Below are 10,484 nucleotides of genomic sequence, written 5' to 3'. Positions count from 1 at the left end.
CCAAAATGAAATGTGGAGGGTTTCTGGGACAAATACCCAAATGCTTCCACGCGCCACCTTCAGGGCCCCAAACCCAAGAGAGAGACGCGCCTTTGTCTGGAACCTCATCCGCTGTGTGTCTTCACCCCTTCAGCTGGGGGCAGATTTGTATCCTCCATCATCCTTTGGATAAATTGATAATCTGGAGAATAAACGGAGTCTCTGTGAGCCGCTTGAGCAAATTAATTGGCCAAGGAGGGTCTCAGAGCCTTGACTCCCAGCCCGTGGGGCAGCAGCCCCGGGGAGAAGCTGGCCATGGGGCAGGCAGGGATGGGGCTGTGGGCTGAGCACTGGGCGGGGATCTCATGCTGCCTCGGGCAGACGGTCCGGAGGGAGCTGAGCTGCTACAGGCCACCCATGGGTGACCCACAACTACTTAGGTGGCTGGGGAGAAACCCCTCACGTTGTATTTTGTCCCAGAATTTGCCGCTTCACAAAATCATGTCGCCAGTAGCAAGTCACTCATGATCTCCAGTCAGCGTTTGTGACTCTCATTCGGTAGAGACAGATCTTTGTCTCCACAAGCGTTTGCTCCAGAAGGACCCAATGCGTGACAGTGTTGATGATTTTCAACGACTATTGTCTCAAAGAGAAAAGCAAACGGGCACAGGGTTTTCTGGTAGAATCTGGTATAACCATCGGGGGCACATCCTTAGCAAAATACACACTATTCCATGTTCAAGTAACTTCCTGTACCTCCGTTTTGTATTGCAGTTTGGGCAGTATCTAGTGTTAACTGGGTGACATGATCTGCCAGTTTCATTCTGGGAGAGTAGAGGTCACTGCCAAGGTCACGCCACAGAGAACACGCGGCCTGGAGGCGGCTCTGCTGCTGCCCAGTGTGTCCTGCGAGGGGAGGACACAGACCTGCTTCCTTGCTCTCTACCCAGGCCAGAGGTGAGGAGACCCCAGTAACAACAACACCCCTCCCTGGCGGGGCCTAATCCCACGCTGCCATAGAAGGACCCCGGGCCCCACCCCAGGACTGGAACATGAAACACACAAAATGCCTGGGCGGCAGCTTACGGCGCCAGAAAGGAGTGTTAAACACACACTCCCACGGCGTCCGAGACACTGCAGGGTCGAAGGAACTTTCCCTGCTGGCCTTGTGGACAAACAGCCAGGGCGGGCAGTGAACTTCACCTTGCGGTGGGGCAGTGATGGCTCAGGCCTGGGCTTTCTTAGCCTGAGCCAGGCCACTGAGGGACCACGCTGGGCGCTGGCGTGGGGTGAGCGTGGGGCCAGGTTAAGGAGCATGTGTGTCCTTGAGGCAAGTGGTGCCTAAGCCCGCAGCCAGTCCCTCAGCAGGATCGGAGCCACCCAGCCTGGCTGGGTCCCTGATCAAACACAGGCCCAGAGGGAGGCGATCTGCCAGGTTAACCGGACAGCCAGAAGCTGGGGAGGGGCAGCTTCCTGGCTTCCTGGCTTCTCGTTGGGCTCCAGGTTTTCCTCACCCCCCAACTCACTGATGCGCGTGACACATGGTTGGTAAAGAAAAGTCAGCTGAACTGTGAGCAAGAAAGGAAAGGTCCAGGAGGGTAGCAGAGCCATTTTTATTGCTGGTCTTCCTGGGGCCAGCGAGGACACATGGTGAGGCCCTGCTTGTGGCTGGGGCCTTGCTGTGCAAAGTTGGCCTCAGGTCTCCTCCAGCATCTTGTCTGCAGGGGGCGCCAGGGAGCTGTTACAAGGCCATCACAGCACCACCAACAAGGGCAGAGCCAGTGGAGCCCAGCAGCAGTTTGGACGACAGGGAGAGTCCAGCTGCCCCTGAGGACAAGCAAAGGGAGAACAGCATCGGGTGGTCAGTGCAGCGCTGAGGACAGAGCTAGCTCACATGCCCCCACCCAGCACCTTCCTCTGAGGCCCAAAACCCACAAATGTCCCTGTGAAAGCAACACCTGGAGCTGCATCAGCCTCCAGGGGGGAAGACAGAACTCCAGGTGGGGGGAGAGGCCCCCAGCCTCTCTGCTCTGGGCCGGGTAGGCCGGAACCTGCACACACCCAGGCCAGAGCACCGCCACCTGCTCTGATGTCCCTCAGAAAAACCCAGAGAGGGAAGCAGGGGGAGAGACAGGGTGAGAGACTGCGTCAGGGCCGCCGAAGGGGCCTGGACCCTCTGAGGTTTGTACCCCTCGCTTTCCACAGCCAGGGCCGAGGACACGGACCTGCAGACTGCAGAATGGCCACCAGGCTGCCGGCCGGCACTCCACCCCCATTGGCGATGGCCGCCGCAGACATCATGTTGGCCGCCAGGGAGGACGCAGCGATTCCGGAGCTGGTGAAGCCCACGGTGCTAAGGACCGCAGGTGCAGCCGCCACAGACACAACTGGGGAGACAGGAGAAGTGTCCATGGGAGGCTCAGGGGAAGCAACACTCACACCACCCCTGCCAAACACACACGTGGAGTCCAGCCTGAGGACCCAGGAGGACTGGAAAGGGGCACACTGGAATTCAGGCCACAGGCATGGCCACGGGGAGGGGGAAAGCAGAGGGGTGACTGGGGATCCCTGGGCCCTGGGCGGGCTCCCGTCAGATTGACCGACCTAGGGAAAGTCGCCAGCCCTCGTGGACTCGTGTCTGCTGGAACCTGCATGTGTGCAAGCTTCGAGCTTCACAGACAGAACCTTTACCACCAGCAAGTCTTCCCAGGGGCCTAGTGTCAGGGAGGACCAGGTTCGGAGCTGGAGCCAACCCGGGGTCCGTGGCGTCACGACAGACCTTCGGGAGGCCCTGGACCCAGGTCTCCGGGCTATGGCGTCTCTGTGACGCCCACCACCTTCACGCTCGGTGCCCAGTTTGGCCGTGGAGCCTCACCATGACCCTGATCGGGCAATAGGGGTGGTGTTTCAGGGGAGGAAGCAGGACTCAGAGGAGCTCAAGGGCACAGCCTAGGTCGCACAGGCTATGCCAGAGCAGTTGGGCCCTGCAGGACCGCCTCCACGGCAGATTCCATGGCACTCCGGGCTTCGCCTCCCTGCCCTTGGGTCCACTCCTGGCCACCTGCTGGTCTCCATCATCTCCTTCCCCCCTGACCAGCTCCATGAGGCCTGGAGCAAAGATGGGCATGGACAAGGCCCGTGGCTCCCCCAAACGGGGCTCAGAGCCCCATCCCTCAGATACTCACCTCCTCCAAGCGCAGCTGCAAGAGCCTTGGCTGGAAAACAAAGGAAGCTTCTGTGAATGGATCACACTGGCTTCCCCTCCACTCCGAGTCCCTCATCTACTATGATTTGGGAGTGAACACAGGAGGGCAGGATCCCTAGCCCCTCCTCCAGGAAGCCTTCCCAGAGTTTCCCAATCAGACTCGTCCTTATCCCTCTGACTGAAGCCACACACAGCCCTGGAGCACGCTAAGGTGCTTATGAGCCTGAGACCCACACACTGGGGGAGGGGAGAGCTGGGGCAGGATGGTGGGAGGGACAATCTGGTCATCTTAAAACCACCTGTAGATGGGCCCGTGGGTCAGGATTCCCCACCACGCACAGAAGGAGGCGCTCAGCCACTCCCCGGGGTGGTGGCGGGGGAAGGAAGGATGCGGTGTGAGCATCAACCACCCAGAGCACAGAGGGTCCCCGGCCTGCTGGAGCCAGGGCTCAGAATGCAGGTAGAAGAGGTTTGCTGCTCAGCTTTGTGGACGGGGCGTGGGGGTGGCTGGCTGCTGGCCGGCTCAAGGCCTACCTGGGTGAGCAGCCAGAAGTCCCGGAAGGGGGGTGTCATCTGGCGGCCTGACTGCGGGACCCCACCATCCTGTCAGGGGCCTGGCCCTTCTGGACTCTTCAGGACAGGCTTGGCCCTAAAGCCTCCTCCAGGCGGAGCCTTGGGCTGTGTGTTCTACCTCCTGTCCCAGCAGGGGGTCTCAGTGCCCCCAGCTCACTCCTGGGGGTATGGGGGGTGGGGGGTGTCCAGGAGCCCAGGAGATGGGTCCCTCATGTCAATAGCTGTGCAAGCTGAGGAATCCTATCTTGGCAGACTCGAAGGACTGGGCTTGGCACAGCGCTGACCTCCCCAGCGCCCTTCCCTGGCTGAGCTAAGCCCAGGGGTGAGTGACCCAGGACCATTACCTGCCAGAGGGGATGCTCTCAGGGCCGCAGCAGAGGATCCCAGCACAGGGGAGGCTTTCAGGGAGCCCAGCAAGGGTCCGAGGGTGGACAAGGCCTGAGTCAGGGCGGCCTGGGATGGCAGGGCGCTCCCTAGAGGAGGGAGGGTGAGGCTGAGCTCGGGGGGCAGGGGTGGGTCCCTGCCCACAGGCACCAGATGTTGGTGCTATGTTGGTGCTAGGGGGGCTGGAGGAGCCCCAGGCCCACGGCCCAGAGAAGAAGGGAGAGGGCGATGCCCTCCCAGCACGGAGCAGCTCCCCAGCCCGGACACGACTCGGAGACCAGGCTCGGCTCTGCTGAGTGCGCCCCGCGCGCCCCCCCAGAGCACCCACACAGCTCCCCGCCCCCCGGGAGAGACATGGGTGAGCGGGATCCCCGGGGAACAGGAAAGGAGCTGACTGTGGGGTGAGCGGCCCGTGGGAGGCAGACCCCCACAGTAGGGCAGGAACTGGGAGGGGCTTCCCAGGAGCTCATGAGGACAACGGGCCTGAACCCGGGAGTGCAGTGACTGCAGCTGCAGGTCTGGGCTCCGGCGGGACCCGCGGGCTGAGCGCTGCTGGGCGGGCGGGCAGCACCCAGCTCAGAGCTGCCGGTGAAGCTGGGCGCGAGAGCCAGAGCGCCGGCCCCAGCTCAGACCCCAGGCCCCAGCTCAGACCCCCTCAGAGGGGACCAGGTCCACAGGGAAGGGGGCCACCTCCCGGGCACCCCCAGTCCTGCCTCCTTCTAGCCAGGCAGACCCCCGGGGAGGACAGGATGGAGCAGGGAGGCTGTAGGAGAGGCCACCCTCGGCCTCCCTGGGGCTCCCATACCAGACCCTGGGCTCCCCCCACCTCCTGCCACCTCCTCACCCCAGCAGGCCCCTCCGGGGATCACTCACCCACTGAGGAAAGTCTGGCCCGGAAGCTGCCAGAGGCTGCCCCAGCCACTTTAACCATACTCGCTGCCGACATCACTTTGGAGGCCAGGGAGGAGGCCAGGACGCCCGCCTGGCGGAAGGCCATGACGCAGCAGGTGACCGGCACTCACCGGAGCCCACCTGTGGGCAGGAGAGGGACGTCAGGGCCAGCCCCAACACCGCCTTGGAAAAGGGGGTTCAGAGGGACAGACAGGCTGTGTGAGTCCTGTGGGCAGCGGCCTGGAGAGGAGCGCGTGTGGGCTTTGGGGTGACAGAGGGACCCGTGTTAGGGGACGGCTGGTGGCTCTGGGGGGCCGCATGTTAGTCCACGCGGGGGCTGCATCCTTCCTTGGAAAGCACCAGCGCCCGCTGTGGGGACGCGCTGGACGCCCTCCGCCACCAAGAGCCACTCAGGAAGCACAGGATTCAGGGAATTCAAACCAACTCATCCTGAGGGCGCAAATCATGAGGAGGATGCTCTGGTTCTGTTATAGGACAGGGAGAGGGGCAGCCCAAACCCCGCAAACCTGCCTATTCTAAATGGGTTCTGCCATCCGCCGCATCAACACAAAACATAGGAGACTTTAGTGGGAAGGAACTTTACTAAAACTAGGAAACAATACAGGTAAGGCAAAGAGTCTAGTTTCTAAATGAAGCACCCAAAGTGACCCGTCCCCTTGTGGGTAAAACTCCATCCAAATGGGATCGGCCCAGAGCAAGGCCCCAAAGCCTGCCACAAGTCTAGAGCACCTTCCAGTGGGGACCCACAGAAAAGGATCAAAAACTACCAGACAAGCCCGGAAGAAAAAAAACAAAATCAACATCAAGATAAAAGCTGCCATGGTCACCTCCCCACGGGTCTCACCCACATCTGTGTCACCCAGTCCACGACCAAAAGACAAGCGCAGTTTCTTCACGTGTCTCTAGGCTCCATGCGCCTCCTCCAGGTCTCCTGGCTCCATCCTATCTACCTCAGTCTCTTCTTCAGCTTCTCCTCTTCCTGCTCAGCTCCACCCTCCCTTGGGTGGGGCAGGGAACCTCCCCCTTTCCTGGGGACCACCCTGTTACAGTTCCCCCTCATTCCATCTGCACACACGCACTCACACACACACTAACACACCCTCACACACCCTCATACACGCGCATACACACACACACATCAGGAAGATGTGATCACACAGCATCTCACAGACAGGAGACGCCCTCTGGACTCTGATTCTTCCTCCAAAGCTTATCTTACCCTCTGTTCTCTCACCCCACCCGCCCCCAGGCCTGAGGGCACCTGCAGGAACCTGCAGCAAGGACAGACTCCTAGTCCCGGAGCCCCAGGACACAGGGCCAAGGGTGCTGCTCTGAGGCAGAGCCTGAGGGAAAGCCAGGACCAGATGCCCCAGGGGGGCTTGCACTGGCTGAGCTTCCCACCCCACCCCACCAGGGGCCACAGGAAGAAGCGGCCCCTGCCACCCTCCTGGCACTGCCACCTGCATCTTACCAGGAGAAGCAGAATCTGAAAGCGAGGATGAGATGGCTGCCTTGACCTGGCTGGGATCCTGGAACAGTGCATCCGCAGAGAAAGGGGAGGTTCCAGTTTCCCTCCCCCCTCCCCCGCCCCTGCAAGGAAGGGTGTTGCTGAGGGTGGAGGGAAGGAGAGGGGACTTGGGGGAGGGGGCAGAGCAGCCGTGGGAGAAGCAGCCTCAGGGCTGGCTTCTGGGCCTGGGGCTAGCACCAGGGTGCAGTGCAGCAGGACCCCAGACAGGTTTGGGGATCCCAGGATGCCCCTCATTTATACCCACAAACAGTTCTATTGTCTGCTCAGCTCGTTTAAAGCAGCTGCTCTGTGGTGAGGCCCTGCCCCCGGCGCTGCAGGCTGCCAGTGCGCAAGTTCGTTTTCTCTGGAAACTGAAACTGCTTTTCTCTTCCATCAGCGGAAAGTGCAGTGGAAAAATCCACATGAAGTAGAGCCCATTTTCCAATCAATTCCTGGACCCAAGATCTCGCCAAGTGCCAGCTTTTCTCAGCTGCCATTACAGCAAACAGTTGAACAAGCCAGGCGCACGGCTGCTTCCTCCTCCTCACATACAGCCACTAGTCTACACACTGTGCACAACAGGAATATTTTCAGGTACCCAAAGGGCCGTAAATGATGCCACAACAAGCACTGCTCGCCATTCAGCTCAAGATGGCCCCCGTCACAGAGGCAGTGAGCACAGCCTGAGACTCCCACCTAATCGCCTTTCTCTGCCTCCCTCCCCCACGGGTAACCCCTTCCAGAATTTAAGGTTGATTCTCCCTAAGCACAATTTTACACATTTAGTATAATTGAATGGTAAGTGCAGACATTTCTTGATATCAGTTGAAATTCATTTTATATCAGCTGACATGCGCAGGCAGGGAGCAAGGCACTGTTGTGCCCAACCTCCATTTCCTAGCCTTGGTGGGGGTTAGGTATGTTGAGAAAGCTAGTTGTAGAAGAGGCAGAAAAATGGATTAGGGAGTTGATAGAGAGCTGGAGTAAAGAGGAGGGAGAGAGGGCAGAGGGAGGACCAGAGAAAATTGCTGGGCTGCTGTTGTGGGCAGATCTTAGCTGCTTCAGAGCAGCCTTGCGTTCTGCCTCTGGTTGCTATATGCCCACACAGTCACCTTCGCTGAAATGCGCAATGGATAAAATTGAAAGGACAGTTATAAAAAATGAGGGAACTATGAAAAAAGGTTTTTTTCCTTTTAGGATGTGAAAATTACATGTCTTTTACGTGTCCCAGCAAGGAGAGAGAGAGAGAGAGAGAGAGAGAGAGAGAGAGAGATTACTGACATAACTGGGTGGCCTTACTTGTGCTCAGAAATAGACTGAGCCACCTGTTTCACATCGGAAGTTCCTTATTAACATGTGGCTTTGCCACAAGAGAATGGCAACTAGTATTTTAAAGAAACTATCTCCTCAATGGTGAAGGAAGGAATATTATATAGCAAAGAAAGGAATGTGAGGGGCGTGGAAGGGCTTCTTCATTCTCAGGTCCGGGAAGGCATTAGCAAACCAGGGGTATCAGTCACAGGAATATTGGGACCTTCCTGGAATAGTTGTTCTCTTCTGTGTTACCAGTGACATGTGGCCCCCAGGTTATTATCTTAGGTTTTTATCTTAGCTCAGGCCTGACCACATCTGCAGGTGGGCAGTTATTTAAGGCTAGGGTAAAGATTCATTAGGGTTCCTGCCATTGTGATGCCAGTCCACACACCCACATGGTACATTTTGCTTATTAGGGTTGAGGGTGGAGGCCTAATACTTTGTGAACTCATTACTGATGTAGCAAAACATAAGAGCAGGAATTTAAAGCATAAGAAGAGAAAAATCAAGTGATGTAAATGGTCAGTAGGGGAAGCAAACAAGAGTCTAAAACAAAAGGGTCTGGGGGTCATGGAGGGACTGTGATAATGGAGGAGGAGATTATCTGATCCAAAAGCACTCGAGCCTTATTCGTACACCACCTAGGATGGATTCCTAAATAATAAATACAATTTAAATATAAAATAATTATGGTATTATATTTTTAATAATAAATATAATGTATATTAAAAATAAGAATAAGGGAATGTGGATTTCATTAGGGACTAACATAATTCCATTTTATAAAATTAAAAAGACGAGACATCTGTTGCACTTCTTTCATACCCATCGTGCTTTTCCCTCACTGCTGAAGCAGTCGGAGGGCTGTAAAATGATGGAAGGGCAGTGTGCCTGGCCAGGCATGGCTCTGGTTACACCCATAAGACCAAGGAGGCCCGGGCAACCTGCCCTTAGAGGACATCCCTGAGCTGTGTGAAGAGCCCCGTCATTGGCTTGGCCAGTGAGTGTTGCCCAGTCAGTATCACTGTCTTTGAAATAAGAACCTTCTCTTTCAGGAGCTGGACACTCACCTGGGCTTGTCAGCGACCTGTTCTCTTGCCAGGCTCCAGATGAGCCAAGATGACTGACCCAGCATCCTCTCCCATCCCTTGTCCAAGTCAAGGCTTAAGATGATGAATAGATGACTCCAGTTCAGACACGCCAGGAACAGTCACCAGAGGTACTTGTTCTTTATCAGAAGGTTCATGGGAAAATGCTATTGGAGGGGGTGCATAGTGAAGAAGCAGATAGGCTCCAGAACCTTTATAGCCATGTCGTATCCCAGAAAGTCTCAGCCAGGGAATGAAGCTGAAACCTCAGAAAGCAGAGGGGAGCGGGTGAAACAGGCCCATGGCTGAGCCCATGTGTGTAGCTGCTGAGTCAACCTTGCCTGGAGCTCACTGCTTTGGCTCATTTCAGTTCAGTAGGGAAAGACAACCCTTGCTTCTGAGCCAGTGATTATCAAGTTTCCAGGACTAGGAAATGCATAATCCTTAAGTAAAAGACACCTCCTCCAGGATGTCTTCCAGAGTGTTGGCTTAAAAAAATTGAAGCTAACACAGTGAGTTTATTCGAGAATCAAGACAGAAACAGCCTCCAGAGAGCTGTGGGAAAGCAGCCTGAGAGCCGAGCTTCTTGAGAGGATTATGCAGTTTGCAAGGAGAAATAGTTCCAGGAGTTTTGCAAAGAAAGTGGGCCGGGGTCGAGTTAACGTGCTAACCTGCTGTTGTCCATGTGTCGAGGGGCAAAGAAGCCTGTTCCAAGGACCCTGATTATTTACAACAGCGTCTGGGGCCTGGGGGTCCTGCCATGTCACCTCTGGGCGTCAACATTCAGAAGTGACTGCTCTGTCCCAGGCAGGGGTTCCACACGCTCACTTGGTCACACGTTTCCCTGGGCCCATTTCCTTCAGGGCCAGCCCCACTGAGTCGAGACTCTGTGCGCACTCCTTACAGGGACGGGGCCAGGGGCACCTGCTTCCTGTTCAGCTGGGGTTAAAGCAGCAGCAACTAGACTGATCTCTTCTTTCCTGTCCTGCAGGCGGTGCAGCTGACCCTGTGAAAGTGCCACTCTCAGGGTGTGACATCTTCAAAACGAGGGACTTAAAATGCACTAAGGCCAGCAGTTCAGGAGGAGGTTTGGGCCCAGCGGGCGCCCTGTCACGTCCACAGGCAGCCCTGGGCTGGCTCCCCAGATGTGAGCTCACCTGGAGCCTGTCTGGGCCCCCCAGGAACAGGTGGGTGACACGGTACCCGCTGCACAACTCTCATCCAGCAGCCCAGCCAGATGCCAGGGGAGGAAACCAGCTGCACTCTTGGGGGGAGGAGCTGTGGGGCACAGGGTGGGGAATGAGGGACCGGAAGGGTGAGCATGTGCTCCCTACTCCCATTGAGCAAGATCCTAACACTGTCACCTGTGAGCTTCCTAGGCCCCAACAATGCCCACCCAGCAGAGAGGACCCGTCGGGTCCACGGGGGCCACTGGCCCTGGGTAGAGCCCTGAGGGCAGCTGGGAGTCAGGGGACACTGAGGCAGGGTCCCAGGGAGAGAGGCTGTTGGGGGAGGGACAGGA

At 57.2% G+C, this 10,484-nt stretch overlaps 1 protein-coding gene across 3 annotated transcripts; it reads right to left on the bottom strand.

Annotated features, from left to right (window-relative positions):
• Window positions 1-1,573: 1,573 nt before the first annotated feature.
• On the bottom strand, window positions 1,574-6,940 carry LOC311175068 (interferon alpha-inducible protein 27-like protein 2A). Of its 3 annotated transcripts, none has more exons than XM_084239962.1 (6): window positions 6,822-6,940; window positions 5,015-5,173; window positions 4,102-4,230; window positions 3,165-3,194; window positions 2,205-2,366; window positions 1,574-1,806 (listed from the first exon to the last, which is right to left on the bottom strand). In XM_084239962.1, the coding sequence occupies exons 2-6, from the start codon at window positions 5,136-5,138 to the stop codon at window positions 1,721-1,723; spliced, it is 531 nt and encodes a 176-aa protein (XP_084096088.1). In that variant the 5' UTR covers window positions 5,139-5,173; window positions 6,822-6,940; the 3' UTR covers window positions 1,574-1,720. The 3 variants fall into 3 exon arrangements, with proteins under 3 accessions (XP_084096088.1, XP_084096087.1, XP_084096089.1); XM_084239961.1 differs by lacking the exon at window positions 6,822-6,940 and adding an exon at window positions 6,525-6,624; XM_084239963.1 differs by lacking the exons at window positions 4,102-4,230; window positions 6,822-6,940 and adding an exon at window positions 6,525-6,624.
• Between the last annotated feature and the right edge of the window lie 3,544 nt (window positions 6,941-10,484).

The sequence above is a fragment of the Talpa europaea genome (assembly GCF_964194135.1).
Source record: "Talpa europaea genome assembly, chromosome: 8".
Classification (NCBI taxonomy): domain Eukaryota; kingdom Metazoa; phylum Chordata; class Mammalia; order Eulipotyphla; family Talpidae; genus Talpa; species Talpa europaea.
Note: the sequence above shows the minus strand (reverse complement) of the source record. Positions and strands in the feature narration are given on the sequence as shown.

Bases quoted from the DNA above. Each gene is read 5' to 3' on its own strand.
- LOC311175068 (XM_084239962.1), bottom strand. From the start codon at position 5,138: ATGGCCTTCCGCCAGGCGGGCGTCCTGGCCTCCTCCCTGGCCTCCAAA. The intron at 4,231-5,014 runs GTGAGTGATCCC...TCCCTCCTCTAG, and splicing joins GGCCAGACTTTCCTCAGTGG to GGAGCGCCCTGCCATCCCAG. The intron at 2,367-3,164 runs GTGAGTATCTGA...CTGTCTCCCCAG, and splicing joins TGCAGCTGCGCTTGGAGGAG to TTGTGTCTGTGGCGGCTGCA.